This window comes from Lathamus discolor, chromosome 3 (genome assembly GCF_037157495.1).
Source record: "Lathamus discolor isolate bLatDis1 chromosome 3, bLatDis1.hap1, whole genome shotgun sequence".
In the NCBI taxonomy this organism is placed as follows: domain Eukaryota; kingdom Metazoa; phylum Chordata; class Aves; order Psittaciformes; family Psittacidae; genus Lathamus; species Lathamus discolor.
Window position 1 is genome coordinate 89,537,837 of NC_088886.1, and position 14,503 is coordinate 89,552,339.

The window sequence follows — 14,503 nt, forward strand, 5'->3', positions numbered from 1 at the left end:
TTTCCTGCAAAGCACTTTACCAGCCTGCAGAGGAAGCTTTCTCTAAACCTGAACTTTTCTGATAAACCCTGGAGAAACTTCCAGGAATGGTTAAAAAACCCTACAGTTGTTAGCAGCTGCCAAACTTCAAAACACTCTAATCAGATGTTTCTTTCTCCTTTGTAACCAGCTGTCTTCTAGCATCAAGTGATTCTCTGTAACAGTGATTTTACACATTAGAACCTTTCTGGAAAAGATCTAGGATTCTTGGTATACACGTGTGTCCTTATTGAAAGAAATTTTCTTTTTACCTGCCCCCAATAGCTAACAGAGCAGAATAAAACCAATAAAGTCACTGTTAGCTGAAGCCAAATAGAGTTATCTTATTAACTCCCAAAAGGAGATGCAATGAGCTGTTCCCTCAGTCCCAGACTCAGACTGCTTCCATCTAACATGTTGCCCTGGGATATGCAAAACCTTGGAGACAGTGGAAAAGTCTTCTTCCCTGGAGTAGGAAAATGATGTAGGCAAAATTTGTGGTTGCCCACAAAATCTGTCTTTACACCGTCTGTGAACTGTGATGCAAAGTTCCTCTGTCTTTGCTCCGTGAGACAGGCTTGTGCATGCTCAGTGTTGTCACTAGACCTGAGGAAAGGAAGGCACTGCTTAAAAAGCATACTGTGATTCTTAACCTCAGTTAATGCTGAGCTGCCAAACACATCATAAATGAGCAAGGTGCATATGCCCAGTGCCCTTAGATTATCCAAACTGTATTGTATACATACAACTTGCTCTTTGTTCGTTGTCATCTCAAGTGATGTATAGCAGATATTTTCTTCATTAGCCCTTATGATAGCACTTCTTTGGGGCCTCTGCCAATACAAGCTGTGCTTCAGGCATGACGTGTTTAACAATATTTCTTGAAGTGAAGCTGTTCTGGGGACTCAGCAGCTGACCTATAGCATAATTATATTTTGTAGTATAATTAATTTTCTCTAAGCTGTGGTTCCTTAGAGAGTATCCAAAGAATAGACATCAGTGTGAAAAGTTCACTGTACCCTCCAGGGGAAGAACTTCTTCTCTTCCACAGGATTTGCAGTCTGTCTTGTTGGAAGGCAAGATTGAAGAGCAACCTCTCCTCCTGTCAGAGATCATGCATGGGCTGCCAGTAGAGTAGTATTCCTTGATGGAACGGTGTTCAAGAGAAATAGTTGAATACTAGGACTTTGCAGTGAAAATGTGCTGACTTTAGCAAATGTCCTGAATAATATATTTAGTGAAAGCCATTTTATCATTTGGGAGATTGAAAACTTGAAACAACTACTTCAAGAGAAAGCAAGCATAAATTGATGCTTATATATAAATAAGATGCTTATAACTTGGGAATGATCAGTCCTATTGGGCTCTGGGGTTTGTGTTTTGCATCTACAGAAGATTATGTATTTTAACAATAATAATTAACTAGATTATGCATTTATTTTCCCTAACAGGTAACAGCTTCAAGAAATCAGAGTAAGTCATGTACACAAACAGGACAATCAATATATTGAGGAATATTCAAAGAAGTTAATGTCATTGGGTCAAATTGATGCATTTATAGAATGTATGGTATTTAACTAAAAGCTGTTCTCTAGGAGTTGAATTGTCTTGTTTGATACAACTGACACAGGTAGACCAAACCAGACCAAGAAACCTTTAAAAACATATAGAGTAATGGCAGAAAAATATGGCCTTTCTTCTGAAAATATTTTTGACATTCAGGTTTATCTTTCTTTGGTGCTTTTTGTTTGAGAAATGAGTTTTTCAGGAATTTTAATCAGTCTTGATTAATTTCTCTGAAAGCTTTACTGTGAGGCTTTAAAGGCATTAACCTCATCTGAGTTCAGATATTAAGATTTAGACATAGAATGCTGCATAGTTAAAAACTGAAATGATTTAGAGACCTTGACCTTCAGCTATAATGTGAGATTTGCTTGGGGTTAAAAGCCTCCGTCTTCATGGACCTTGGAACAACTCTGTAGCAGACTGGACATCAGAATGGGTACTGTAATTTGTGCCAGCTTTTTCTGACACATTATACACAATCTCAGAAGTAGTCTTCAAATGATGAAGCAAAAGCATCTCTTTAATTTTTGGCTTTGTCAGGTTGACCATATCAGAGAGCATCAGCCCAATATTCGAGGTCTACCATGGTCCTTGCACATATCTTGAAATCCAAGTTCTCTTGAGCTTTCATATGTAATACGTATATGGTCCTACCTACTACACATACGAAGCTTCCTTCAGGCTTTCTAGGATTTGGCTTCTAAAAAACTGTTGACAAATAGAGCTCAAATTCATTTGTTTCATTTAAAAAAAAAAAATATCCAAAATGAAAATCTCTACTCATTCATCACTGAACATACATCAGCTGATGACTACTTGCTATAGTATGAATCCCATCCATAATGGTGCAACTCATCCTTTAGATTTTAACTGATCATACAGAATAGCAGTACATAATTTGAGCACTGAGAAAAAACACTATAGTAGGATGAGAGATTTTACAGCTATTATGGACATATGAACACACAGGCAATAGAAAAGGCAGTGGAAACAGGACATTTATCTGTCTTAAAGAAAGTATTAGCCAACAATTTGGCTTGACCTCAAAGAACCCACATAACCACATTGCAGCAACAGTGTTTTGAGGAGCTACTAATGAAAGAAAGCATAATCCTTCAGATCATTTTAACCTAGCCTCTATTCTAGTCAATGTCTGAAATTTAAATGAATCATCAAATCACTGGTTCCAAAGAAATCTAAAAGAAACAGCTTGTATCCTAAAATTTTGGGCAAAATGTTTCAAATAAAATCTAATATTAGTGAAGCAACCAAGAGAATAAAAGATATAATGTGATATCTTACCATTTTTGCTAGGAATTTCCGTACATATGAAGAACCGTTTAAAGAGAAGAAAAGTGAAAAGTGAGTGAAGTTCAATTCTGTCTACTCTCTTTGCATGTAGAACAAAATATATACTAAAATTTTATAATTTTATGTTTTCTGTTCTTGAAGGTCATCAGAAAAGAAAGAAAACAAAAATATTCGTGTTGGCTTCTTTCAGCTGGTAATCAAAGCAATGGCTATAAATATTTTATGTGTATTGTGCTGCAGAATAAGTGACAATAATCTGTATGGTTGTTTTTGGAATAGCTGTGACTAAGCCAAACTTTAAAGGATTAAATCATTTGGCATGAAATCCTGCATTAAAATCAATGGGAATTTAGTAGAACCCTTTGTCATTTTGTCAGCTTGGTATTGATTATCAGTATTTGTGTCATAATTGTAAATTAAACATGTTATATTGAACCTACATGTAGATATGGGTAAAAAAGTTAAGGTGAACAGCAGGGATTTAGGTGACCTTCGTTCATTCTTGTTTCTGCCAGAAATTTCCTGTGTGATAACCTGGCAGATAATTTAGCTCCCTTGTAGTAGCTTCATGCATATTAGAAGATCTTGTAGCTATAGAAACTTGTGGATGCACAATACTGTATGGTATATCTAGCCTTTGATGGGTTTGGAATCCCTTAGGGTGCATCTAAATTTTAAAATTAATGTAGTGATGTCTAACACAGCAGCATGCAGCTAAGAGGTTTTATTGCTTCTGTTCTGCATGTAGTCTAGACAATTAGCCTGTAATGTGTCCAAACTAATATGATCCTGACCTAACTGTAGTACTGAGCTTGTAATCTACCTGGCTAAGATTCTCAGTTCTTAGTTGGGTGGAGAGAACAATATGTTCACACAGAGAGCTCTGTCAAGAAGAGGGGTTTGAGTTCTGTTTGAATTCTGTAGCCTGTTTTGCACAGTTGTTTAACTCCTAAAATGCAGTTGGTAAGCGCAGTATGTTTGCATCAGATACGCCAAGAGATTAGATGTCACATCTCTCTCTGCCTTTTCTCTGTCTGTTTGTGGTGTTTTCTTTTTTTGTTTGTTTGTTTTTTTTTTTTTTTTAACCAAGGGAATCCCTAGCAAGGTCTATATAAGCAAGGTCTGCAAAACAGTGGTAGTGCTACAGTTTCCTTCTGTTTATTGTAAAAAGACCTTTTAATTACTTCTCTTTTATGTTAACTGACTTTAACTGACTTGTTTTGCCCTTTATCTTGTCTCTGCCCTAATGTCCTGTTTTCATATGTGCTCCCAATTCCCACCCTTTCTTCTCTTAGACACATTATAGCACCTACAGAACCTGGACAGGTTTGTCAGCAGGCTATGATTCCTTTTTACACTCCTGTTTCAAAGCATACAGCATTTGATACTGATGTTCTATATGGACAGTTTAATGTATATGTTTATGCATGACTTCAACCTGAGAATCAGACTTCACAAAATCATGGCAAAGGTAACTTAAGTTGCTTAGTTACTGGTTGCATGTGTGCGTGCTCTTGGCCCATGGCAAATGTAAGGTAATAGGTCTTGTCTCAGTCTTGTTTTTTACTGCATGCTATGGCATATTTCTATACATTTCTCCCAGATTAAGAGCCAGTGCACGATTGCCTGCCTAAGCCAACACATTTTGGGATATTAACTGTGAGAACTCGTTCTGTGACTTTTGTTAGCTTTCTACCACAGTACCCTAGACTTTTGAGAAGTTAGCTAACTTTATTCAGTGGCTCTGTATAGTGCCCTGAGGCTTTTTCCTCCCCTCCCTCTTCCTCCATCCCCACAGGAAATCTGCAGAGCAGACCATATATATGAATTGTAATTACTATTCTTAGTCTTTTAGCTAGTTTCTGGAATGATGATAATGTGGAATAATACTGAGCTATTAATGTTATATGATAATACATTCATTCACATGGTCAGATTCTGCTGTCAGCTAAAAGGGAGCTCATCATTTATAATGCTGTAATCACAGGTGCAATTAGACTAGATTGGAGAGATTTGTTTTCTTTCTGTATTGAAGATAATTCTGAAATTTAAAGACAATGATTTTATATGTGATCCGCCTGATTAATGATTTATACAACCATCATGAAGACTGCCTCTCAGCAGAGACCGTATTTTTTTCCTGTCTCTTTAGTTTCGATTTTCCTCACCTACGGAAATCTTAATGATGGCTGTTGGTAGTTTCTGTGCTATTGTTCATGGAGCAGCCCAGCCAGCTGTGTTGCTTGTGTTTGGTGCAATGGCAGACACATTTATTGAGTATGACATTGAAATGCAAGAGCTTAAAGACCCGGACAAGACATGTGTAAATAACACCATAGTGTGGATTAATGGTACTATTTATCAGAATGAAAAGAACACCACAATAAGATGTGGGTGAGTGGCAGATGTATTTATTTCCTTTCCTTTGTTGTTATAGCTTGTCAGAGACTGTATTGCTAGTGAAGATCCAGTTCAACCTTTAAACCTCACATTTTCTATCCATAAGGCAGAAAATGGGCATAATTTGTTACAGAGCTGGAGATATTACCTGGAGGGAGAGAAGGCCATATTGGGTCTTGGTCTTTCAGCTATAGATGTCAGCAAGGATATTCTCTGATGATTGTTCTCATAACAGTTGTATCTGCTACACATCTGAGTTAATTAACCTGTTTTCTCTGATGACACTATAAGTAATAATGACTTCTTGTCATTCTGGTTAGGACTTAAATACCTGTAGGTACCTGCTGATTTCCAAACAAGTTAGCTAAACTTTAGTCATTGAAGAGAAATGAGAGCTTCTAGGATGCAATTAATCTTAGTTTATGGGAGATGTCTAAGGAAGGTCAGATGAAATGCCCTGTAAGAGTGCCTGTTTCTTTCCAGTAACAGTAATAAGTGGAGTCTAGGTGATTCATTCAGGTACAGATGTCTGTCAAAGCCAAACTTGTACCGTAACCTTTCCGAATGCTCATTTTTCAGTGGATCATTCCAAGAGTTTTCTAATCTCTGAGTGACATTTAATTAGATAATTAATTGGAATTAAAAGTTACTTGTCTAAAGGTCTCTGAAATTCTAAGCACATGGAAAGTAGTTCACATTCATAGATGTAGGTGACTTGGGCTGAATGATGTTGCTCTAGGCTGTCCAAGCCAGCCCTCCAAGATGGGACTGGCACATAGAACATAGGATTTGCTACAGACCTCTGTTCCTCTGAAGCAGCAGCTATGCACCAGGCAGTATACATTTGAAGAATCTATTAGAATGGTTTGGGTTGGAAGGGACCTGAAGGATCACCTAGTCCCAGCCCCCTTGCCGTAGGCAGGGACCAAGTTGCTCAAAGACCTGTCCAGCCTGGCCTTGAGGTTGGATGGGCAGTCACAGTTTCTCTGGGCAACCTGTTCCAGTGCCTCACCATTCTCACAGTGAAGAATTTCTTCCTTATATCTAAGCTAAATCTACCCTCTTTCAGTTTAAAGCCATTTCCCCTTGTCCTATCCCTACACGCCCTGTTGGTTGTCACCAATCACCCCCTTATTTTCTATGTGCATAGTTTCCAGGAAGATCTGCTCCATGACATTACTTAAAGTATTGACAATTATACTTAGTATGTGTCAGGCACATGAGTTGTTCCTGTGATTGTTTTTTGTAAGGGATCAGGTCAGGTCCATAGTGTTCCCTTTTATCTTAAAATGTCAGTGTACCAAATTCAGGGTAAACAGAATAAAATTTGCTGTCTTACAGGATGTTCTAAAAAATTGTCTAAAAGCATAGTGAATAAACCACTGAAATACCTATTTGAAAGTAATCCAAATTCAATAGCAGCAACTCAATGCCCTTCACTGATATTAGGAGTAATTGAGTACTCCTACTTGAGCTAAAAGAAACTACCTTTTCAAATTAGCAGGCTTATGGTGCAAGCTAATACTCAAATTGACTTTAGTAGCTCTCATTTCTCCCCATAAAACACTGTTTACACTGAGTGTTGTTAGTTCGTATAATGGCACAAAGCAAGCACATTCAATATGTAATGAAAACTTGTTGGGCAGCTCTTACCTAAAGCACTCTCTCTCACCTGTGCTGTTTTGGAGCATGCAGCCTGGAGGGGCTCCTCGGAGACTGCAAGGCTGCTGTTCCAGGGTGGCAGGGTTTCCTGGTACCTGTCAGCGCCCTACCCCTGTGCAACAGGCAGAGCAACAAAACACCCCCTGCTAGCAACAGTTTCAGTAATGGGAAACAATGTCTCAGCAAAACAAGCTGACTTGCCAGCTGATGTGACTCTAACTCAAAGAAACTCTAGATTTGCAACCCTTGAAAAATTTAAAACGGTATTGCTAACTCCTATTTATATATTTATTTATTTATTTATTTATTTATTTATTTATTTATTTATTTATTTTCCTTTCAGGCTGCTGGATATTGAACAAGAAATGACCAAGTTTGCAGGTTACTATGCAGGAATTGGTTGTGCCATACTTGTGTTAGGCTACCTTCAAGTCAGTATTTTGTTCCACATTTTGATTTGAAATTTAAATCACTAAATAATTATTTTCCTTTTAACTGCTTAGTCAGCTGCCAAATTGAGCAGAGCAAAAGCTTTTAGTTCATATTCTATGGGCTGAAAGTGGTTAACTTTGGCAGTCTGAGACTTCCTTGGATTTGTGCATGCATACCTTTGTACAAGGATATGCTTTACCCAGTAAGATGAATGCATGCTGCTTCTTTCGCACTGCAAAAAATATGTGCTCAAGTGTGGTTACTATGGGATCCTCATACCCTCCCAATGTAGCTGAAAGGCATGCGGTTTCTTGGTGGGCATCTCAACTGTGTTGAGCCTTGTGTTTCTATTATAGAGATATTGCAGAGTAAAATACTAGTGTAAAACTGGTGTTGAAGAATCACACCCTCATATTCTGTAGTAATGGTTCAGTCCTTATGACTGAGATGAGCTGCAAGCTTGGATGACGCCTGCGCAACCAGCTAAAGAGTCCACTGCTTTTGAAGTTTTTATAATCTCTAATATCACTTGCCATTCTCCCTCCTGAAAACTATCCCAGAGTTTTGCTGAAGCAGAATGGCTGCCATCTCTCTATTACTTACAGCTGTAGATAGAAACATTTTTGTCTGTATGGCATTCATGTAACAACACAATTTAACTTGCATCTCCTCTCAGCCGATCAGAACTGAGACAAATGCTTGATCCAGAGGCTTTATAAAATTCTTGGATTCTTTAAAGACCAGAAACATAAAACAACTGCCATGTCTGTGTAGCTAGAATGTATTTTACCTGAATAGTAATTTTATGAATAGCCAAATTGCTCTTTCCAGTTTTAGCCAAATTGCTTTTTGTGCATTTGTTGGGAGAACAAAGACATTTTACAGAATTTATCAGCCACATTATGCTCTTCCCAGATCTGCTTGTGGGTGATGGCTGCAGCTCGTCAGATACAGAAAATCAGGAAAGCTTATTTCAGGAAAGTAATGCGAATGGATATAGGCTGGTTTGACTGTACATCTGTGGGAGAGCTGAACACCCGAATTTCTGAGTAAGTAATCTAGAAAAAGCATATGCTACAAAGAACATTTTGCACTTCCTTCCAAACACAGTGGAGTGCCAATAACTAGGCATTTGACAAACACCTCCTAATGTAAAATATAGCTATGTTCCTGTGAGCAGGAACCAGGCTGATTATATCCCCCATCGTTGAACCAAGTACCATAACTGTTAAGCCACAATTATTTTCCTTTTGTGCCTTGACTGTCAGTAAATGTGTTGGGTTTTTGTTGGATTTTGAACTGGTTTATTTTTGCCAGCTTGTCCTATCCTTCCCTCCTCTTCCTATTCCCTGTCCTTTCAGAGTGGTCTATAATTTGGCTGCCAGTGCACAGTCCCCTGAGCCTGGAGACATGGAGATGTGGATTTGAACCCTCTCTCACTTCCCAAAAGGGGAAAAAATTACATTATGGGTACTCTTTGGTTTTGTTATGTGTGTGTGTATTTAAAGAGCCTTTCTTAATCTTCTGCTAAAGAGGGCACAAAACCCTGCCTTTAGAAATGGATTCAAGGTAAATGGAGAGACCTTCTTATCCTGGGTAAACATTTAGCCCTGAGAAAAGTGGAATTTAAGGTTTGCTCCTTTTCTTAGTGGTTCCTGTTTATGCGCTGAAGTTAGCTGCGAGGTGAATATGCTGACTCTAGATGGCTCCCTGTTCTTAATTGTGCTTGCATAATAGTAGTCACATTTGCAGATTTTTCTGTAGTTGAAGGGGAATTTATACGCCTTTACTCACTGCCCACTGGTATCTATGACTTTCTGTGGTGTTCTTTTTATGAAGAATAAACACCAATTTTAAGTCACTGTAAAGAATTTCTCTGGCATAAAATAGGAAATGAGCAGGTATTTAATAAATAACACTTTGTTCCCTGGTGTTTTGAACAGCATTGTTCTATGCCTAGAAAAAAGCTTCCTGGCTGAAAAAAACCCTCACAATTTACCAGAAGAAATATAATAATGTTTTTCAACTGAACACTTTTACATTTTTTCAATAGAGGACTCTAATTTCACTTTATGTATCAATGAACTCACAATTTTACACTTTAAACCTCAACACCATTTGCTCCTATTAATTTCAGGAGTTCCCAGTTCTTCTAATCTCAAAGGTGAGGTAGTAGCCACGAGTGGCAGAAGTATAATGGCTTTTGCTTTAAGACACTTCTGTGTTGGCAATGCATAAGAGATAACAAATGAACTCTGCAGCTGCCTAGAGGTCAAAAGATGTTGACTGCTGCTCTACTGTCCCTCTTAGGATAGAGTTGTCATGTTTTCCCATTGCCTCCAGTGATAAAGTAGCCCTCCTCAGTTTTCCCACTCTTGCTGTCATTTAAAATACAAACTACCTGACAGAGTGCAGAGAGGAGCCAGGAGGTGGTGGGAAGTGGAACTAGAAGGGAGTTACAGCCCTCCTCCCTTTCCCACCCTGTTAGCATGGGCAGTGCAATACATTCTTAGTGCCCATGCTGAGAGGAATGCTGTATCAGCTGTACTGTTTTTCCATTGTCAGGTAACTGCATCCAGTTGGGGTGTGTCTGCCCCCTCCTTTGAATCAACTGGGGCACAGTAGTAAGAACCAGCTAGTGAATGAGTCTGCTGACAGGACAACTTTACCTGCAAAAACACAGTATCTTCTCTGCTGTATTCTGTACATAAAATCCTTCTGCCTTTGCAAAAGCACCAGGTTTTCTCTCTGTAGCTCAGGGTCTTTGGAAAGGATGATGGTGGAAAGAACAGAGGTGAAAAAACACCCTCTTCAAGGGAAAGCAACTAACTCAAATGTGTCCAAGATCTGCAACACAAGCAAAAGATATACTCACCAATCTCGTGTTATTTTTTTCTTGTTTGTTTTTTTGGTTTTTTTTTTTTGTTTTTTTTTTTAGTGATGTTAACAAAATCAATGAGGCTATTGCTGACCAAGTAGCAATCTTTATCCAGCGCTTAACCACCTTTGTGTGTGGATTCCTACTGGGATTTGTCAGTGGCTGGAAGCTGACCTTGGTTATCATCGCAGTCAGCCCTCTGCTTGGGGTTGGAGCAGCTGTCTATGGCTTGGTAAGTGGATTGTGAAAAGTTTATGTTGAGGTATGATGAGCAGAGAAGGTCATGCCATAGAGCTAGGAGGATTGGTGGAAGAGGCAGCTATTACACCCTTTTAAAGTCAAGAGGGGCAGATTACAGTCACAGCAGCACCCAGGGGGCACGGGAGGGGGGAGTCAGCACCTTACCACTGTCTGCCAAAACCCCCTCCCACTTTGCTTATTCTGATTCCTGTAATAATATAGCCTGCTTCTAAGATGGGAGTGAAAGCATACCTTCTTTTGCATCCTGTGGATGGATATTACAGTTGCTGAGATCAGAACCTGGTCTACACCTTCTTTTACTACGCACCTGTTTTAGAAGGTTACTAGACACTGGGCTTGATTTCTCTATGTAGTTAGTGGCCTTTAGAGATGATCAAGTCTCAGAGCTATAATATAGTTGAAAACAACTGCTCAGACTTCCCTCGACCTGTCCCTGCTCCAGGCAGCTGCTGCATCCTTCCCCTGTTGTTCTTGTTCTGCTCTGCTATCCGTTCCCTATAAACTTCCTGTCACTGAGCAGAGAAAAGACAGTGAAGAGGGAAACAGCAGGGTCCTCTGTCCTCTCACCTATTCTTCCACATCCATAAGGGCTGCGCAGTTCCTGCTTCTCCTCTGCACTCTCTCACACTGTTCTTTTGTTTGGCTATGTCACTTCTTCTGTGCCAGGAACGTTTTGCTATCAAACCTGTAATGTAACTGACTAATTTCTCATCTTCCTGCTCTCCTTTAGCACCTTGTGCTGACTGCTAGTTGATGACATGAATAATGAGTCAGTGTGAAGGGGGAGAGCAGAATCCTGGCAGGAAATTAAATAAACCCCCAAATGTCTCTTTCCTTCATTTGCAGTTTCTTTCTGAGCACATTTTCCCCCTTTCCATTATTTCTCTGTCCTGATCTCTTTCCTTTCACATACTGACTGTTGTTTCCTGCTTATGAGCCTTTCCAGGCCAAGTCTTTGCTTTTTACCATAAAGAAAACAGACCCAAGACCAATCCAGCCTGATTTTCTGTCTCCAGAAGTGGCTAATAGATGCCTGGGATAGGGTATTTGAAGAGAGAAGGCAAATGTCACTTTACATTTTCTGGTGATATATCATTCCCAGGCAAATGTAGTATCTTTGTGTAGAATTGTACATGACTATATATTGTTCCACTAATTTGAGCTTTTTTTGAGCTTAAGTAAGCTTTTGGCATCCAGCACTCTCTGTAAGGACCTGTTTGCTGTCAGCCCAAGAAACAAAGCACAGTGGTGGACAACACCTGTTTCCACCTTTCCCCACCACTACCATTGCCTCTTATTCCTGAAGCTGGGCTCTGTTACAGTGGCTGAAGGACTGCTCTTGCTACTTAAGCTCCCCTTCCTCCCACCATGCACAAACCCACAGTCTGCAGTCTTCTTAAGCCCAATTAGGAGCAGAGAGGGAGGGAAGAAAGGAAAGCATTTGTTGACAGATGCTCTTTCTAGCTACCTGGAGCAGAGTTGTTGGCCAAGAGGATAACTGTTCTGCAGAACATATGCTACAGAGCTTGTTCTGCTGACAGACAGGGTACACCACAAAGTGACCACACACTAGCTGTATAATATGCAGAGTTTATTAAATAAGCACACTAAAGCCAGTAAGCACACTAAAAGCAAGCACACTAATGTGAATTAGGTAAATATCTCTATATATAGTGAATAAGTACAATAAGGCAAATCAGAGATATAGGTATATTAGTAAAGTGCCAAAGAAAGTTAGCAATGCATTAGATCATTACTACATAGAGAGAATAAAGATTAATGAAGAAGAAATACATCACCAGTTAGCACAGAATCATAATCTAGGCCCACACTTCCAGTTGGGAAGCCCTGCTGCAGCTGATGCCAGGAGTCTCAGGTAATTGGGAAGATTCCTATGCGGTGAATCCACCCATAGGTGAGGCTACTGTCATGGCCGCAAGAGGGTTCCACTTTCATACCCTTATCAAAACAACTGGCTTTATGCCAGATCTCTAATCAGTTACTCATGGAACTGTGCAGTTTCTTACGATCTCACTGTTCACTCTGAGAGCATGAGCCAGGCGCCCCAGTGCAGCCAAGTATGAAGGTCATAGAACACGTGCACACCTATATTTTTCTGCATCTTTCTGACAAACAGTCATGATGGACACAAACATATATACTCTGCTGAATACACTGTGGCAAACAACATCCTTTGTTACGGCTCTCAGTCATGAGAGGGAATCAACTCCCAGCTAGGTTCTCGTCCATTACAGAGGTTTACACCCTAATACAAAAAGAGAGAAGTCTTCTAGTATGCAGCATGCCTAATAAAAGCCTGCTCGGCATGGAGGAGGTGACCTCAAGCAGAGCAGACAGCACAGTGTTACAGCCAGTACTGCTTACCACTGTTCTTGTCTGTACCTACAGTTCAGGTGTAACCAGTATTTCTTATGCTTTTGTAGGCTGTGGCAAAACTAACAGGACGAGAATTAAAGGCTTATGCAAAAGCTGGAGCTGTGGCTGATGAAGTGCTCTCATCCATCAGAACAGTGGCTGCTTTTGGCGGGGAGAAGAGAGAAGCTGAAAGGTTTGTTTGGATAAATTGTAAAGTCTCTGATTTCTTTTTCCTGTAGCAACCTAACACTGTAATGCTCTTCAGAGTCATTGCAATTAATCTCTAAGTTGTACAGTAGTGACTGTCTGTTAATTTTCAGCATTGTATTCATGTTACAGAAATTTAGGTTTCAAATAACACTGTATGCACAACCAGTTTCATAATTCAGTCAATCAGTGAAATACAACATCAGCAACACTATCTTCAAGTCATTCTCTCTTGTAGGAATGTACTGTAAAGTTTTCCCCTAAATGTTGCGTGATATATCACTTTTGCAGCACATCTGAAAACTCTGGCTGTTTTCACGCTAAGTAAGAGAATTAGTTCCAGCAAGGCATAATGATTTGATGATGTTAAACTGCAAATTTCTTTTAAATTCATTTAAAACATAACATGACTGTAGGACATGCTCTGAAGCATTGGCCATATTCTTGAATCCCGTGTCACTCTGCTAAAACCTCCAAACCCTGTGATGAGGTATCTGCAGTGAGAGTGGCTTTTCATGTGCCTATTGCACTACATCATACAAGGATTTCATGATCTGGGAGCATTTCTAGTTTCACTAGTGGTCTTTCACTTCAGAGGAAGAGGTACAAGCCTTATGTACACCCTCTGTTAACTAGAGTGTAGCCAGTCATTGGAGAGGACTCATTTTGTTGGTCTTCGCTGATTTTAAATTTTAAATCAAATTAATTTCACCCTTTCATTTTTTTTCTTCAGATATGATAAGAATCTGGTGTTTGCTCAGCACTGGGGAATTCGAAAAGGAATGATAATGGGATTATTCACTGGTTACATGTGGCTTATAATTTTTCTGAGTTACTCATTAGCCTTTTGGTATGGCTCTAAGCTTGTCCTTGAAGAACAAGAGTATTCACCTGGCACTCTTCTGCAGGTACCCGTTTTAGCTTGGTGCAGCTTTTCTGGACTGTTTCTTAAAACACGCATTTTGGGATACATTTTTGTAGTGTTCTAGTATCTAGTGGCTCAATGTTAACACTCTGTGTGTTTTTTATTCAGTATATGTATGAAAGTATATGAAACAATTGGGTGAGATTAAAAAAACAAACCTAATGAATGTTTATTTTAAAGATCTGAAATGTTGCCTACTGCAGTGATCATAATGCTTTTGTTTGAGAGCCTGCTACACAATTAACAGAACCCTTAAACTGGCTTTACCATTCTGTAGGTATGCATGTGGCTTCTGGGATATTGGCTTCTCTGAAGAACTTAACCTTTATGATGAAAACCCCCATTGCAGTGAAGAGAATCCTAATCAAAGAAAGTTTTATCACATCTAACCTCTATCTCCTGAACAGCTTCTGTCCCTTTGAATCACTGTTTTCTGTTGCTAATTGCCCACCCAGCTCTATAGATGA

The 14,503-nt window shown here is 39.4% G+C and overlaps 1 protein-coding gene across 6 annotated transcripts in view; it reads left to right on the top strand.

The window, feature by feature from the left end:
- Nucleotides 1-14,503, top strand: part of ABCB11 (ATP binding cassette subfamily B member 11) — a 65,152-nt gene that overhangs the window by 20,976 nt on the left and 29,673 nt on the right. For 4 of the 6 annotated variants that reach the window (XM_065670454.1, XM_065670453.1, XM_065670455.1 and 1 more), the window contains exons 3-11: nucleotides 1,470-1,491; nucleotides 2,899-2,946; nucleotides 3,037-3,088; nucleotides 5,048-5,289; nucleotides 7,301-7,388; nucleotides 8,305-8,438; nucleotides 10,328-10,499; nucleotides 12,973-13,097; nucleotides 13,845-14,019. In XM_065670454.1, the coding sequence (XP_065526526.1) occupies nucleotides 1,470-1,491; nucleotides 2,899-2,946; nucleotides 3,037-3,088; nucleotides 5,048-5,289; nucleotides 7,301-7,388; nucleotides 8,305-8,438; nucleotides 10,328-10,499; nucleotides 12,973-13,097; nucleotides 13,845-14,019 (1,058 nt within the window). The remainder of the gene's footprint in view (nucleotides 1-1,469; nucleotides 1,492-2,898; nucleotides 2,947-3,036; nucleotides 3,089-5,047; nucleotides 5,290-7,300; nucleotides 7,389-8,304; nucleotides 8,439-10,327; nucleotides 10,500-12,972; nucleotides 13,098-13,844; nucleotides 14,020-14,503) is intronic. The other 2 variants (XM_065670457.1, XM_065670456.1) reach the window with 2 other exon arrangements.